This window comes from Gorilla gorilla, chromosome 11 (assembly GCF_029281585.2).
Source record: "Gorilla gorilla gorilla isolate KB3781 chromosome 11, NHGRI_mGorGor1-v2.1_pri, whole genome shotgun sequence".
NCBI lineage: Eukaryota > Metazoa > Chordata > Mammalia > Primates > Hominidae > Gorilla > Gorilla gorilla.
Window position 1 is genome coordinate 81,909,162 of NC_073235.2, and position 17,610 is coordinate 81,926,771.

At 36.4% G+C, this 17,610-nt stretch overlaps 1 protein-coding gene across 5 annotated transcripts in view; it reads right to left on the reverse strand.

The window, feature by feature from the left end:
- Positions 1-962: 962 nt before the first annotated feature.
- Positions 963-17,610, reverse strand: part of ZNF385B (zinc finger protein 385B) — a 417,184-nt gene continuing 400,536 nt past the window's right edge. For all 5 annotated transcript variants that reach the window (XM_055380327.2, XM_031008822.3, XM_031008823.3 and 2 more), the window contains 4 exons: positions 5,514-5,759; positions 4,539-4,717; positions 3,865-3,966; positions 963-2,453 (listed from right to left, as the gene is read on the reverse strand). In XM_055380327.2, the coding sequence (XP_055236302.1) occupies positions 2,235-2,453; positions 3,865-3,966; positions 4,539-4,717; positions 5,514-5,759 (746 nt within the window). In that variant the 3' untranslated portion in view covers positions 963-2,234. The remainder of the gene's footprint in view (positions 2,454-3,864; positions 3,967-4,538; positions 4,718-5,513; positions 5,760-17,610) is intronic.

Below are 17,610 nucleotides of genomic sequence, written 5' to 3' on the forward strand. Positions count from 1 at the left end.
TTTTCTTCTTCACACTGGGAAACGACGTCTAATTTTCTTCCCCTTGAATCTGAATTGGTCTTAGTGACTTGCATGATCAATGGAATGCAGCAGAAGATGTGCTGGGAGTTTCAACACTACTTCTTGATTTTTACCCAGGACTCTTAAAATGTTCTCTCTGCTACTATGTAACTAGCTGCTACAACAAGGAGGATGCTGCGGAGGCCACATGGAGGTCCTTTGGTAGATGGTTCCGGTAAGGCTCAACCTTGCAGTCATTTTTGACTGGGCAGACATGAGTGAAGTCATCCTGGGCCCTCCAGCGCAGCCCGCCTGAGAGCCGAATACTAACAAAGGTACTCTATTGATGTCACCGGGAAGAGAAGAACAGCCCAGCCAAACCCTGCTGGAATTCTTGACCCATGAAATTCTGATATAACTAGTTATCAAATGGCTATTATTTTAAGCTACTAAGTTTTAGAGCAGTCTTGTAAGCAGCAATAATTTACCAGGACACACAGTGATATATTGATCTTTATACTTAAAAGCAACAGAATGAGGTGGAAGAAAAGAAGGATGTGCTGATTGGAGAAGGCAAAGGAGGAGAAGTGGAATAAAATTCTCTGAAAAGAGATCATAAATGCCATGGACACCAATAAAAGATGAACTAGAGATTTAGAGGACCCACAGTAAGTTAAAAAAAATCCGAGTCCAAAGTGTTTTTCAGGCTGCTACTGTGATTTTGGGTAACTCAACAACTCTGGCCCAACTTCTTGGAGATTCAGAGAGAAAATGGCAGTAAAATTTCACCTCATGCAGATGCTGTGAACAGTAATGAATCAACATGACAAATAAATATGCTGCAAACAAGAGCTAAAAATGCTATGTAAGAAGCAATCTTTGCACCTACTAAAAATCTTTCATCAGATGATTTCAAATTGGAGGTGTCTCAGGAGAAAGAAAACATTGAAAATACAAACAGATTTTATTTTTTGTACTTTTATTGAAAAGGTACATTTAAAAAAATACACAGACATTTTACCATTTACAAGTTGCAGATATAGATGCTCTAAAAGAGTCCACTCTATTTTGTTGTTTTATGATCACTCTTGCCCCTGATATCACAAACATTCCAGTCTTGTTGATATCGGCTTAGAAAGGGGGGCATGGGAGCATGACCTGCAATATATTCAGCGAACAGAAAGACAAATTGTTCAATTATAAATTTTTTTATCTTCTGTACATTATTGCATTAGGGAGCCACAAAATTATGTAGCATCATTACAAATGAAAACAGGTTAAAAATGAAGAAGATACTTATATAGAAATACATGGATTCATTGTCTTCTTGCAGAATGCACAAGAGGTGCAAAAATGTGCAATTTAGGAAGCTCTTTTTCTGTTTGTATACGTTTGCTTAGCAACACAAACCAGTGAGGAAGCTACAAAATAAGTTAAACAAAAATAGCAAACAGGTAGTAATTATAGCTATGTTATATGGCTTTCTATTTCATTTAAATATCTCCAAATAAAATGTGAAATAAAGAAAATACATTATTTTATCTTTTGTTCTCTTAAAGAGAAAATTCAAAGCTACTTTGCTTCCTAACATTTACACAGCAACTAAAATTGTTTAATTCAGACAAGAGATACAGATCTAGTACTACACAGGATACAACAGTACTCTTGGGTCGAAACAGTACACAATCCCTGTCAACAACAGTACACCAAAAAGAGAACTTTGTGATCCGTTGGTAAGATAGTATCCACAAGTAAGCACTTGTGTTCATTGTTTTTTGTTCCACACTAGAATACACCCAGTTGGATACCAGAGTTATTTACAGACATCTGAGGAAGATCCTAGTTTTCAAGTCTGTCAGGAAAATATTCCATATTGTTTTAAGCCAGATCATACCCATGGAAAAATAGAGAATGATTTTCTTTCTTTTTCTTTCTGACCAATACATGCTCAAGAAATCAAATATCTGAGATACACAAATTGAACGCGGTAGGGTGGGGGAGGAAATAGGGAGATAAAGCCTATGCTGCTCAGATTCCTCAATTATAGGAGCAGTCTCTAAAAGCCCTCGTGAATCTAGTGATGTGTTTCTCTTTGGAATTGGGGAGCTGGGTGGTGGGCTGCATTTTGTGGGTGAGTGGGGGGTACTGCAACACAAACTGCTTAAATTGCTGAATGCTTGTGGCTTTCTTTCTCAACTTCCTACTGGCCTCAAACGTCTTGGGGTTTGCAGACGTTAGTACGGAGCAAAGAGGATGGAGGCAGGAGTGGCGCGGATGGGCCCATGCCCAGGCCTCAGAAGAGCTGGCGGAATGGCTGGAGCCTGGAAGAGCGAGGCAGAGGGCCGGGGTGGGAGTGACAGCGCTGAGGACACGGCTGCCGCCGCTGCGAGAGGTGAGGACAGGAAGGCTGGGGCCAAAGGCTTCATCATATCTTTCTGGAATGCAAGTTTTGCCTAAGGGAGGGAGAAAACCAGGAATGGGGTGGAGATCCTGTTTTTGAATAACAGCACCACAGGCATCTTTTCATAAGTAAAACATCAACATTAAGAAGTCTTAAATTTTGAAAATCTTCACTCTCAGAAGTCAAGAAATGATTATTTTCACAATGCTGGTTTCAGTGGCTCATGGCATAGCTTTCTTTTATTTGGTGGTCTTTGCTCCCGTGGTAGGGCACAGGGAAAGGCCTCTGAATAAATTCTAAAGCTATTTTATGCTGCTGCTCACCAGGAAAAAAAACATGCCCAGAAGTTTCCTGCTTAGATGATGAAGTTCAATGCAAAATTCAGGCTTGTCGTAAACCACGACGAGACCTAGAGAGTTTTGTTTGGTTTTTGGAGAATAAGTGTGATCCTTCCCTTCTCTTAGATAAGCTGCATTGAGGTTAGGTAATGAGTTCAGGACTTTAGGGACCCTGAAGAGTCAAGAAAACAGTCAGTTCACACCTCTCTCACTGGCTACTTAATGAGTAGTCCTTGAAAAATCACAGCTAAATCAAATTTCTGTTGTTGAGAATGATTGTAAGTGGGTAGAAACTCTCTATTTAACGGAATGCCAGGATGGAATCCTCCTGTGAAGAAATCAATCCTTAATTTCTCTCTCTTGCAATCAGGAGGAGCATTGCAAGCTGGATTTGCTTAATGCAGGTAACACCTGCTTGCAGCATCAGACAGAGGCTTTGGAGAAGCTGGAAGGTAATCTCAGAATTGCCTCCAGCTGGACAAGCTCAGCTTCATCCTCAGACTGAACACTGCACTGGGCCCAGTCCCAGGGAGATTGTGAAATCTATCCATCTTGGTATTTATATGACACTTATTGCTGGAGTCCCTAGGTGTTTTTGCAAAGACACTGAAAATAGCACATATTGAGAGCAGGTAAAACAGGCTAATTACCAACATCCCTGCTAGAATGGAGAGAGCACACGATACAGACACCGCTTTACCTTCTCATGCCAAATAATAATAATAATAATTAAAAAAACAGAAAGCATGAGGATATTAAATTAAATGGATGGATTTTTGTTTTATGAAAGAAATCCCTCTTTCCAGGTTCAGCATTCCAGGATTCCTTAGGCATCACTTGTCCTTGTTCTTGAGCCTTTACTTTATATGCTAAAGAGGATAGTCTTTTGAAAACAACTTGGTAAAGAGTAAAATATTAGCTCTTAAAGAGGTTCAGTTTCTGTTTTCTAAGTAGGTTGCCCTATAGCAGGAACTAAGCAGTTCATTCTAAAACTTCTGTCTATGAGGGCTATTTAAATTTGAAACCTTTCATGACCATTAGACTCTATGCCCTCCTTGACCACAATGGCTGCCCAACCCAGCAAGGCTGCCCCACAAAACAGGTGAGCAGGTGAGGTAAACTTACTGCTAGAACACTCGGGCTCCGCTGGAGTTTGTTGTAAGGGCTGTATTTTGGCTTCAGTGGTTTCCCTGCAACTCGATCTTTATGCCTTCGGCTAGAAATGTGCTGAAAAAAGTTTGATGCATTAGCTGGACTGAAATGTGAGTCTTATTCCATGTAAAATGTATTTCTAGGTAGCTATTTTCTCCATTGCCAACTCTAGGTCCATAGTTCCACGACGGTGTGGGTAAAATCATTATGAGTTCTAAATTAAGACTTAGTCCTCCCTCAATTGTAATGCCCCTCTGTCCCCCTCCTGTTCTCTATAGCCCTTATCAGATTTTGCCTGGTATTACCACTGTTACTGATGAGTCTCTCTAATCAGATTTTGAGCCTTTGGAAGATAGGCTTAACATCTTACCTTACCAGAAGCTCCTGCTCAACTGTAGGCTCCAGTGACTACTGTTCCTATCTCTCCAACATCTAGCCTGGAACCTGACATATAGTAACAGTAGATGCTCAAATATTTCATACTGACTTTTTCTTCCATGTAGCACCTATATGTTGCATATTGTCTGCATCCTACAAAAGTTAGTCAACTTAACTGTGAGCACAGTAAAAACCATTCTATAGATGAGAAGATACACAGTCAAGTGGTGACCTAAAACAATAATGTTTACTAATTCAGGATACGTTACCTGTTTGAGTTGAATTTCTGAATTAACATGAACATCACAGATTTCACAATGAAATGTCTTGTTCTGTAGTCCTGACCCCTTACTGCCATTCTGCATCTTTAATCTTGATCCAGGTCTAGGATAGGATTTAATTGGACCAGCCCCATTACGAGCTTCAACCATGGTCTTGTGTTTAGATCCTAAGACAGAAAGAGACACATATTAAATAGCTATCCAAGAATTATATAAAGCTCTTTGTTTTCTTATCCTTGAGAAGTTTACCTGCAGGCTAAAATTCCCAATGCTTTTTTAAAAATGATCACTTTAATGCTGATTTTAAATTTAACACGTTATTGTAAAAAATGGAAAAATGTAAGCGTATATAATAAAGAAAATATAGAGAAACTTAAGAAAATAAAGATGACTCATATTTTCACTACTCAGAGGTAACCACTATTATCATTTTAGGGTATTTCTTGTCAGTTTCTTTTTTTTAATGTACTAAAAACAGTTTTCATAATGGGGATCATACTAATTAAATATCCTGAAAATTTCACATAGCAAATCATGTACACATTTTCTGATCATTATGTTTTAATGGCTGATTAACATGTATCATATTGGGTTACTATATTCAGTATTTCCCTACTGGTGGGCTTTAGGTTGTTTCCATTTTTTTCTCTTTTAAGTGTATTGCAGTGAACATTGTGCATAAATATTTATCTTCATCTGTGTCACTTCATCAAAATGAGTTTTGGACAGTATTAGATGTTTTTAAGAAAATAAAGAATAGAACAAGTTTGATCTCCAAACTGCTTTTGTCTTGCTAGTTCCAAAGTCATATGATCATACTTTTCTAAAATCACTCCTTTGAATCAAAAAAGTAGAGAAGCATGGAACAAACCTAAGGTCTGAACAACAAAAGATACGGTATTCTGATGGGAAAAGTTGGGTTTTGTTATAAACATTATTTAAATGCAAAAGATAGCTGCTAACCTGTGTTGTGTGCCTCTAGCTGTGACAGGGAGTTCACAGCCACTTTGCATAGTGAACAGTAAAGTAATTTTTTGGCTTTTTCTTCTTCTGATTCAACAACAGTACCGGGAGCTCCATTTGTGCTCTTGGAGGGAGAAGTGGCTGCTCCAGGTGGCAGGGGTGTTGTGCCAGATTTGAGGAGAAATGAGCCACTTTCAGAGCTTGATGGCTGACTGGAACTGCTGGCTTTTAACTTCCCTTTATCTTCTAAGAGAAACACAGAGAGATCTTATTGAAGCCTCATATATCATATAAACAAAGATAAATCACCATAGATGAATTAAAAATAGAAATTTGATTCTTATGTGAAGTTTTTATTGCAGCATAGATTTCAGTTTATAGAGGTTAAATCAACCTCTATGTTTAAATCAAACAGAACACTATGCCATCAGTTTCCATATTAGGTCATCCCAAGATAAGGATGACTTATGAAAAATGACTTTGTTCTCCCAGTTGGAGCAGGTAACTTTCTGTCTGACATCCTTGAGTCGTAAATTACTCTACAAGGAAATCTTTATTATTAAACAAAACCACCTACCCTCTGATACAATTACATGATATGAAGGTAACATGAAAGAAGCCATTAGGCCATGTTAGTTTCATTTGACTACTTATGTTTAATTATGACAGAGATAAGTTAAACTTAATTTTTATACCAAATTAAAATTTTAACTGTGGATTGTGGGATAGAAGAAACATGGTTAATTTTGATTATGATTAGTTAAGTTTTTGCTGCTCTGTGGATGGCAATGCAATTTATCCAAAATATAAGAGACCAAGCTTCCATTCATTATCCTTATTAATTACCACCAGTCTAAATCAAAAGTTTTAAATAATGACATTAACCATAAGCACAATATGAAGATTAGCCAAGTCATTTAAAGACATTTTGGCAGTTTGATCATGTAGCTACTAAATGCTTATAATCCTCAAGGCCCATGTGCAGGCTATGAGAGTCAGAGTGACTTTAACAGAATCTAACTCATTGAAGTTCATTTGCTATTCACGACAGGCTCTGTTCAGTGACTCCTTTGGGAAACAAACTGGGGCTTTGTAAGCAACAGCAAAATCCATCACACATTTAATCCTAGTAGAGCTGGTACTCTTAGAAAATGTCTATAGATATGCTGATTAACTCTCATAAAGAGAGAAAGGGAATTAAATCCGAGAATATATTTGCTAATTGCCTTAGCTAATTTGGAATTGTATACCATTGGCCTAGAAGACTAAGAGGGAAGGAGAGACTAGGCAACAGCAATGTGGTGTGTGTTTCTGTGTGTATGTTACAAGGTTCTGTATATGGGTAAACCTAAGCTTTTAGAACACATTGCAAATGATGGGAGATCATATTTCTACTAAAATATTATATAAAGAAAAGCCAAATTGATTTAGGAATCAGCAGTTGATTTCCATCCTTTTTTTTTGAGTTGGATCCATTCAGGTTGAGACTAGACACAGCTAGAGGGTGCTATGGAGGGATTCCAAATCTGGGTGTTACTTAGAATAAATGAATACTGAGATCCTTTTTTATTCTTAGGTTGCACATTCCATATTCCCTTTCAGTGACTGTACTAAAACTTCAGGATGACAAAAAATATGATGGAAAAGGTCTTAGACTTTTATTAAACTGACCTCTATAGTGTGAGAGAAGGACATAAAATGATTCTTCTTAATTGGTAATAGTCAGCAAATTAGATTGGAGAATATTTTAGGCCTGGAACCCTCTCATCTATAAGGATCCCTCAGATTGAATTTGCAATCTTACAGAACTCATAAAGCAGCAAAATAATTCAGTAATCTTAATATTTGGAATTACTCAGTTTCTTGTGATGAAAATTAAAGTTATTACATACTAAAATCTTTCCTTGCTTCAAGCATTTCATATGAATTTGATCTAAAAGAATCTGATCTGTTTCAGCCATTGACAGCATTCTCTCATATTACTAATAATGTCCCTTATACTAATGTCCCTCATAAACCCTTAAATTTATATAGAACTTTACAGTTTACAAAGTGCTATCACTTACATTGTCTTATTAGCTCTCACAGAAAACTTGTGAAATAGGTAAGGCTCAAAATGATTATTCCTATCTTAAAGATGAGGAAACTGAGCCTTTTCAAAATTAAATAATGTCCCACAGATTAGTAAGTGGCATAAATGAGCATGATGTTTTCTCTAACTGATCAGTCTGTGGTACACTAATATTTCAGCACAAAAGGAGGCCTTAATATATCACTAGTGATATAAAAGTACACAACAGTCACCCTAGATGTGAAATAGCAGTTGCTTTTTTTACAATTGTAGGTTAGTTTTTAAAGTATATTTATTTGGCGTAAGTGAAAATATCTATCCTGTTCAACAATCATTTGATTTAGGTTATATTGAGAACATGTATAAAATTATACATTTTCTCTATGTTCCTATTTCTTTAAGAAAAAGATTTCCTTTTCATATCTTGTTTTCAAAGGGGTAATTTATGAATTAACAAGTACATATTAACAATATGTTAATTGCTGACAATGTGCTAGACACTAAAGAGAACAGTAAATAAAGTAAGTATGAACTATAAGAAAATTACAGCATAGCAGAAGGAAATGAGACAGTCATTCAAATATCTCTAATTTACAACAGAAACTGGTAAGAGGCGTGAGAGCATAGAGCAGAAAATGATTACTTCTGCTTGGGAAGAATGAGACATCTTTCATTAAAGAAGTGACATTTTTAAGGTTTCGAAGGTCAGATTTGGATAAGCATAGAATAGGGTTGAAAATGAGTGAGAAAGGCCATCGTCTCAGACCAAAATCTCCTTAAGCTGATAGGCAACTTCAGCAAAGTCTCAGGATACAAAATCAATGTGCAAAAATCACAAGCATTCTTATACACCAATAACAGACAAACAGAGAGCCAAATCATGAGTGAACTCCCATTCACAATTGCTTCAAAGAGAATAAAATACCTAGGAATCCAACTTACAAGGGACATGAAGGACCTCTTCAAGGAGAACTAGAAACCACTGCTCAATGAAATAAAAGAGGATACAAACAAATGGAAGAACATTCCATGCTCATGGGTAGGAAGAATCAATATAGTGAAAATGGCCATACTGCCCAAGGTAATTTATAGATTCAATGCCATCCCCATCGAGCTACCAATGACTTTCTTCACAGAATTGGAAAATACTACTTTAAAGTTCACATGGAACCAAAAAAGAGCCCGCATCGCCAAGTCAATCCTAAGCCAAAAGAACAAAGCTGGAGGCATCACGCTACCTGACTTCAAACTATACTACAAGGCTACAGTAACCAAAACAGCATGGTACTGGTACCAAAACAGAGATATAGACCAATGGAACAGAACAGAGCCCTCAGGAATAATGCCGCATATCTACAACCATCTGATCTTTGACAAACCTGACAAAAACAAGAAATGGGGAAATGATTCCCTATTTAATAAATGGTGCTGGGAAAACTGGCTAGACAGATGTAGAAAGCTGAAACTGGATCCCTTCCTTACACCTTATACGAAAATTAATTCAAGATGGATTAAAGACTTAAATGTTAGACCTAAAACCATGAAAACCCTAGAAGAAAACCTAGGCAATACCATTCAGGACATAGGCATGGGCAAGGACTTCATGTCTAAAACACCAAAAGCAATGGCAACAAAAGCCAAAATTGACAAATGGGATCTAATTAAACTAAAGAGCTTCTGCACAGCAAAAGAAACTACCATCAGAGTGAACAGGCAACCTACAGAATGGGAGAAAATATTTGTAACCTACTCATCTGACAAAGGGCTAATATCCAGAATCTACAATGAACTCCAACAAATTTACAAAAAAACAAACAACCCCATCAAAAAGTGGGTGAAGGATATGAACAGACACTTCTCAAAAGAAGACATTTATACAGCCAAAAGACAAATGAAAAAATGCTCATCATCACTGGCCATCAGAGAAATGCAAATCAAAACCACAGTGAGATACCATCTCACACCAGTTAGAATGGCAATCATTAAAAAGTCAGGAAACAACAGGTGCTGGAGAGGATGTGGAGAAATAGGAACACTTTTACACTGTTGGTGGGACTGTAAACTAGTTCAACCATTGTGGAAGTCAGTGTGGCGATTCCTCAGGGATGTAGAACTAGAAATACCATTTGACCCAGCCATCCTATTACTGGGTATATACCCAAAGGATTATAAATCATGCTGCTATAAAGACATATGCACATGTATGTTTATTGTGGCACTATTCACAATAGCAAAGACTTGGAACCAACCTAAATGTCCAACAATGATAGACTGGATTAAGAAAATGTGGCACATATACACCATGGAATACTATGCAGCCATAAAAAGTGATGAGTTCATGTCCTTTGTAGGGACATGGATGAAGCTGGAAACCATCATTCTCAGCAAACTATTGAAAGGACAAAAAACCAAACACCACATGTTCTCACTCATAGGTGGGAATTGAACAATGATAACACATGGACACAGGAAGGGGAACATCACACACTGGGGACTGTTGTGGGGTGGGGGGATGGGGGAGGGATAGCATTAGGAGATATACCTAATGTTAAATGACGAGTTAATGGGTTCAGCACACCAACATGGCACATGTATACATATGTAAGTAACCTGCACGTTGTGCACATGTACCCTAAAACTTAAAGTATAATTAAAAAAAAAAAAAGAAAGAAAATGAGTGGGAAGAAAATGAGTGGGAAGTGAATGGTTGGAAGCAGAAACATAAGGAAATACCTAGGTATTAGAAATCTTGGGGTTTTCTTGGTGAATACCTGGTAGTTGAGCACAGAGCTGGCAACAAGTGTAATGGGAGATATTATTATAGATGTCAATTGAGCCAGAAGGCAGAGAATATCTTAAAACTATTAAAACATATACTAAGGGCAGACGCTTTCCTTTTAAAATTGAGATGTATAGTATGTTTAACACTTACACGGTCTAAAATTCAGATAAATTATGTTTTAAATTTTTTTTCTCAGATAGGCCAGAGTCTTAATCTTTGAGAATATTAAGGAAAAATGTTGACTTTGGAAATGTGTAAATGATTTTACCCTACTTAGGAAATTCTGTTATTGGATAGATACTATCTAGTCAATAAAACAGATCCTAAAATTTGAAAAGTCACTGATATATTTATATATTTGAATAGTGGCATTCTTTCTCAATATGCAAATGTATAAACTTCAAAGCCTAATCTTATTATTTCTTATCTTAATTGCTTGATATTTTTATGAAAATCCATTGTATTATTCCTCATTCCTTACTGGTATTTTAAAAGCCTCTTCGTGTATTTGAAAGTTTAATTAATGTACTGTTTACTTCTGTTTCTCTTAATAAAGATGCATGTCATCTGGAACTTCTGGTTAAGATGAAATCCATTTTCAAGTATTCCCTCACCTAATGTTAATTAGCAGGTTTTCTGACTGTCCTAATTATTTCTTGATTACTCAAACACATTTAGAAGGCTTTATCCTACAGGATTTTGAAGGAAAATTTGCTTAGCTACATCAGAATTGTTCGTTGTAACAAATATCCATAATTTATGCATCCAAGTGAATTTATTTCTTCAAAGTAGTGTCCTTGGGAAGTTCCATACTGATTCATTTATTTTCCAAAGCTCCAAATGCTTGAAAACTCTTTTCTTTGATACTCCTTTTATGTCCACTTCATAAGCCATGTAAAGAAAACCAGTCTTCAAAATGTATCACCCTTATTTCTTACTCCAAAATCTTTACTCAAATTAATCCACCTTATGCATCAAACTGAGCACTATATTACTCAAACACAGCCTCAGAAGACTAATATGCTAAGATAAAAAGAATATACCAGAAGCTCTAAAAAGAAGTTTTAAGAAACCAATCCTCTTGGCATATGGAAGAGTCATGTCCATACATAGGTCTTAATTTTAAAAACAATAAAAAATTTATATTCTACCTACAATGTAGGTCCTATATTTTGAATTAGAACTTTGAAAGCTGTAATCCAATTTTTATTATTTGACTTGTAAGATTTGCTTTTGAGTTTTATTTTATTTATGTAATAAGATTTTCTAATCAGAATTCAGTGGTTAATAACAGATACATATTTTATACAATAAATTTATGCTCACTGCAGAAAATTTAAAAAATGAAGTCAGACAAAAATTTTAAATTATTAAAATTACTCATGATTCTATCATCTAGAATAAAAGTTGGTAAACTTTTTCTGTACAGCCCCAGAAGACACGTTAAGCTTCGTGGCTATACTGTCTCTGTTGTAACTACTCAACTCTGCTTTGTAGCAGGAAAGCAGCCACTGGCATGGCTGTGATCCAGTAACATTTTACTTATGAAAATAGGTGGCAGGCAATATTTGTATCACAGGCAATAGTTTTGACCTAGCATTATGATATTTTGGTATACATTACTCTACACTATTTTTTACATAATAGCAAATATGAATATACAGAAACATACTGTTCTGTAACTAATATTTTTCACTTAGGAATAAATCAAGAACATTTTCCATGTCAATAAATGCAGAACTGGATTAAGATTTCTAACACCAAATGATATTTATTTATATGAATGTACTATATTCAGCAATCTTCTTTTGATATTTTGGTTATCTCTGGTTTGCACTTTTGTTAATGTTAAAAGGATACCGAACAAGACTTCTGTGGCCTCAAAGAAGGACACAACTGAGAATTGAAAGCAACTGGTATTTAGTATTACAGCATGTTAGAGAAAGTTCCTCAGAAACCCCCAACACAGTCCTGCAGGATTTATAAAATTTAGTAGAACTGGTCCAGCTGCCAGCACCCTATCACCCACCTGTCCAGGCCTTATAAAGTAGTCTGAAGATGGGAGGACTCACTAGAGTCATGAATTTCTGGTCTGGTTGGGAGCTTCTGAATCCCAAACTAATAAAGCTAGAAACGCAGGTAAGAAGGGGACACTGGGATTTCATTCCCTAGTTAGACTACTGCAGGTCTTGGCAATTTGTTCCTCACTTGTGGTCGGAGGGAGATTGTGTTGGAGCAAGAAAGGTAAGAAGGAGAAGAACCTATAATCTCAGCTTGGCATGACAAGGTTGAGTAAGATTTCTTTGGGCCAACAGGATGATTTGAAAGGTGGCCTGGCTCAAATCATGTTGTTAGTGCCCAACATAAGAAGTCTGATCACTAGGACCTTGGCAGCAAGAGGCTGAAGTGTGGACCTTTAGTGGCACAAGCTGAGGAAGGGTTGTAAGAGGTCAGGGAACAAGCCTTATGAAGAATTCACACATTGTCCCTGAGAGAGTCAGACAGCATCTGGACATCTGCCACTCAGAGGACAACCATAATTGTCATTAAGTACTAAAGCATTTGCCACTTTTTCTCCTCTAATTCCTCCTCTTATCCCTAACAATGGAAAGCGCAAGAATCAGAAAGCATGGAACACGGAAAAAAGAGCAGACCATGCCCCTTTTCATGGTTCAACCTGAGCCAGAAAAAAGGGAGTGTTCAATTGGATAAGAGCCTAAAGTTTCAAATAGGACCAGACTTTCTGATATCTGACAATGTCTTTGAGGAATGAGAAAGGGAGATTCAACAGAGTGTACAGTCATGTGTCACATAATGACATTTCAGTCAATGATAGACTGCATATACAATGGTGGTCCCATAAGATTATAAAGGAGCTGAAAAATTCCTATTGCCTAGAGATGTGGTAGCTGTCATGATGTTGTAGTGTAACACATTACTCATGTGCTTATGGTGATTCTGGTGTCAACAAACGTACTGTGCTACCAGTCATATAAAAGTATAGCACACACAATTATGTAAGGTATATAATACTTGATAATAATAAATGACTGTGTTACTAGTTTATATATTTACTATACTATGCTTTTTATAATAATTATTTTAGAGTGTACTCCTTCCATTTATAAAAAAATTAAAGTTATCTGTAAAATGGCTTCAGGCAGGTTCTTCAAGAGGTATTCTAGAAGAAGGCATTGTTACCATTTATGACAGCTCCACTGTGTAATTGTGCCTGGAGAACTTCCAGTGGGTTAAGATGTGGAAGTGGAGGACAGTGACATTAATGATCCTGACCCTGTGTAGGCCTAGGCTAATATGGGTGTTTGTGTCATAGTCTTTAATAAAAGAGTGTAAAAAGTTAAATAAATAAATAAATTTAAAGATAGAAAAGAGCTTAGAGAATAAGAATATAAAGAATTTTTGTAGCACTCTACAGTGTTTACGTTTTAAGCTAAGTGTTATTACAAAAAAGTCAAAAGTTTAAAAACATTTGAAGTTTATAAAGTAAAAAGGTTACATTAAGCTGAGGTTAATTTATTGCTGAAGAAAGAATTTTTCTAAAAATAAATTTAGTGTAGCCTGAGCATATAGTGCTTATAAAGTCTACAGTAATATCCTAGTACAGTAAGTGTATAGGAATGTCCTGGGCCTTCACATTCACCACTCACTCACTGACTCACCCACAGCAACTTCCACCTCTACAAGTTCCATTCATGGTAAATGCTCTATACAAGTATGCTATTTTTTAATCTTTTATACAATATTTTTATGGTACCTTTCCTATGTTTAGATACACAAATGCTTATTGTTGTGTTGCAATTGCCTACAGTATTTAGTACAGTAACCTGTTATATAGGTGTGTAGCGTAGGAGCTAAATAGTTCATATGGTTTGGCTGTGTCCCCACCGAGATCTCATCTTGAATTATAGTTCCCATAATCTCCGTATGTCATGGGCAGGAGCTGGTGGGAGGTAATTGAATCATGGGGGCATGATTACCTCCATGCTGCTGGTTCTCATGATTGTGAGTGAGTTCTCATGAGATCTGATGGTTTCATAAGAGTTTTTTCCCCCTTTTGCTCGGCACGTCTCCTTGCTGCCACCATGTGAGGATGCGCGTGTTTGTTTCCCCTTCCACCATGGTGGTAAGTTTCCTGAGGCCTCCCCAGCCATGCTGAGCTGTGAATCAAATAAACCTCTTTCGTTTATAAATTACCTAGTCTCGGCCAGGCGCAGTGGCTCACACCTGTAATCCCAATACTTTGGGAGGCTGAGGCAGGCAGATCACTTGAGGTCAGTATGAGACCAGCCTAGCCAACATGATGAAATCCCGTCTCTACTAAAAATACAAAAAAAAAATTAGCTAGGCATGTTGGCTCATGCCTGTAATTCCAGCTTCTTGGGAGCCTGAGGCAGGAGAATCTCTTGAACCCAGGAGGCAGAGGTTGCAGTGAGCCAAGATTGTGCCACTGGGAGATAGAGCGAGACTGCATCTCAAAAAAATAAAAAAAAAAAATTATCCAGTCTCGGGTATGTCTTTATTAACAATGTGAGAAGGAACTAAAACTATTTAGCTTAGGCCTGTAGTAGGCTGTACTGCCTAGATTTGTGTGAGTACTATACACTGAATGATGTTTGCACAATAACAAAATAGCCTAAAAATGCATATCTCGGAATGTATCTGCATTGTTAAGCAACACATGGCTGTATAGGCTATCATGTTTGTACCTCATTGAATTCATATATTCAATAAACCAGTTATATAAACAGCATTATATGCAGACATCTCTGAAAACTCATCTGATAATTTCCTCAGGACATGAACTTTGAAGAAAAATTGCTGGGACAAAGATCGTGTACATTTCTGAGCTTTTGATGCATATACCAAATTGCCCTCCAGAATGGTCATACAAATGAATACTCTTAGGAGTGTCACAAAAGATCGTGGCTTCCCTGTGCCTTTATCAGCCTAATTATCTATTGCCTTTACCAATCCAACAGACATAATATGGTATCTCATTGTTAATTTGATTGGTATTTATTTTATCACTAAAACAGAAGAATATTGTTTTGTAAGATTAATAATGCTTTGTACCTCAACGTAATTTAAAAAATTTTTATTACTCTGAAAGGAAACAAAAATCTTAAATACAGTTTTAAGTGTTAAAACTTTGTACACTAAAGTAAAAAACTTTATAATAATAAACTTCCTTTACACAAACCTAATAATGTTAACTTGGTTGAACCATTGTTCTTAAAAGCTGAAATCAGTATTGCAGTCATTATTTGAAAATTTGCTTTACGCAGAGCAAAAATACTAGCCTAATGGCTGTTCCAGGCAATTATATCTTACAATAATGGTAAATGTAACAATAATAATCACAAATCAACCACTCATAGTAATTGAGCACTCACTATAGACCAAGCACTATTTTAAGAATTTATAGTCATTATCTAATTTATTTTTCAAACACTATAATGAGATAGAAACTGTTACTATCTGTACTTTTAAACTTTTTTCTTTTTCTTTTAATTGAGATATAGCATGTACTATAAAATATATAAATTTAATACATTTTAATGTATGTATACATTCACGTAAATACAATACACCTGATGATATAGAGTGTTTTCACCACCATAGAAGCTCCCTTGAACCCCTACCAGTTGAGATTTCCCCCAAAGATAACCACCTCTATTAACCTAGATCAGTTTTATCTATTTTTAAGCTTCATATAAGGAAATCACACAATATATTTCTTTTGTGTCTGGCTTCTTTCACTCAACATTATGTCTGTAAGATTCATCTGTATTATTATAGACAGAAGGATATTTTTTCACTGCTGGGTAGTATCCCATTGTATGAGTATGCCACTATTTATTTATTTATTTTGCTACTGATGAAAATTTAAAATGTTTTCAGTTTTTGGCCATTTTGAATAATTCTACTATGTACATTCTTTTAAGTGTTTTTTGGTAGACATAAATACTCATTTTTGTTATGTATATATACATAGTAGAATTATTGGGCCACAAGATATTCATATCTAGCTTTAGTAGATTCTGAAAACAGTCTTCCAAACTGATTGTACCAATATATATTTCTATCAGCAATGTATGAAAATTTCAATTGTTTCACATCTTGTCTAATCCATGGTATCAGTATTGTCAGTCCTTTTGATTTTAGCCATTCTAGTGGAGGTGTGGTGGTATCTTATTGTGGTTTTAATTTGTATTTCCCCAATAGCTAGTGATAATGAGCTCCTTTTCTTTTTTTTATTGGCCAATTGTATATTTTGTGAGCATTTGTTCATATCTTTAGCCCATTTTTAAAACCGGGTTGTCAGCTTTTTCATTATTGATTTATAGGAAGTCTTTAAATATAGCCTGAACAGGAGTCCTTTGTCAGATATACACATCACAAGTCATCTTCCAGGTTGTGGCATGCTTTTCACTCTCTAAATGTTGTCTTATGATAACCCCAATTGTTTAAAAAGACAAAGCCCCAAGGCTTAAATAGAATAAGCAACTTGCCCGTAGTCATTCAATAAATGATACAGCATGGATTCAAACAAAGGCTTCCTGAACCCTGAGCCAGTGCTCTTATTGCTCTTCTGTTTTAAGGAATATTAGACTAAGAATGCTTAGTTTTAGAAATACCTTCTTGAATGTTTGTCATGTTGACTAAAGGTGAATGGATGGTAATATCTTCGTATATCTAAGTTACATGATGCCATAGAAAGCATACCATATGATATGGTTTGGCTGTGTCGCCACCCAATCTCATCTTGAATTCCCATGTGTTGCGGGAGGGACCTAGTGGGAGGTAATTGAATCACGCGGGCAGGTCTTTCTCATGCTGTTCTCGTGATAGTGAATAAGTCTCACGAGATCTGATGGTTATATAAGGGAGAGTTTCCCTGCGCAAGCTCTCTCTTTGCCTGCTGACATCCATGTAAGACATGACTTGCTCCTCCTTGCCTTCTGCCATGATTGTGAGTCCTCTCCAGCCATGTGGAACTGTAAGTCCATTAAATGTCTTTCATTTATAAATTGCCTTTATCAGCAGCATGAAAATGGACTAATACAGAATATTACAGGCACGTCTTGTAGAGAACCAGATAAATAAGTCTGCTTTGATGTGATTCTTTAATGGTTGTGTAGCAGGCCTAGAGTATGCCATCCTTGTAGCAGCTACAGAAGCTCTGAAACCAGAGTAGAGGTTACTCTTTTGTAAGAGAAGTA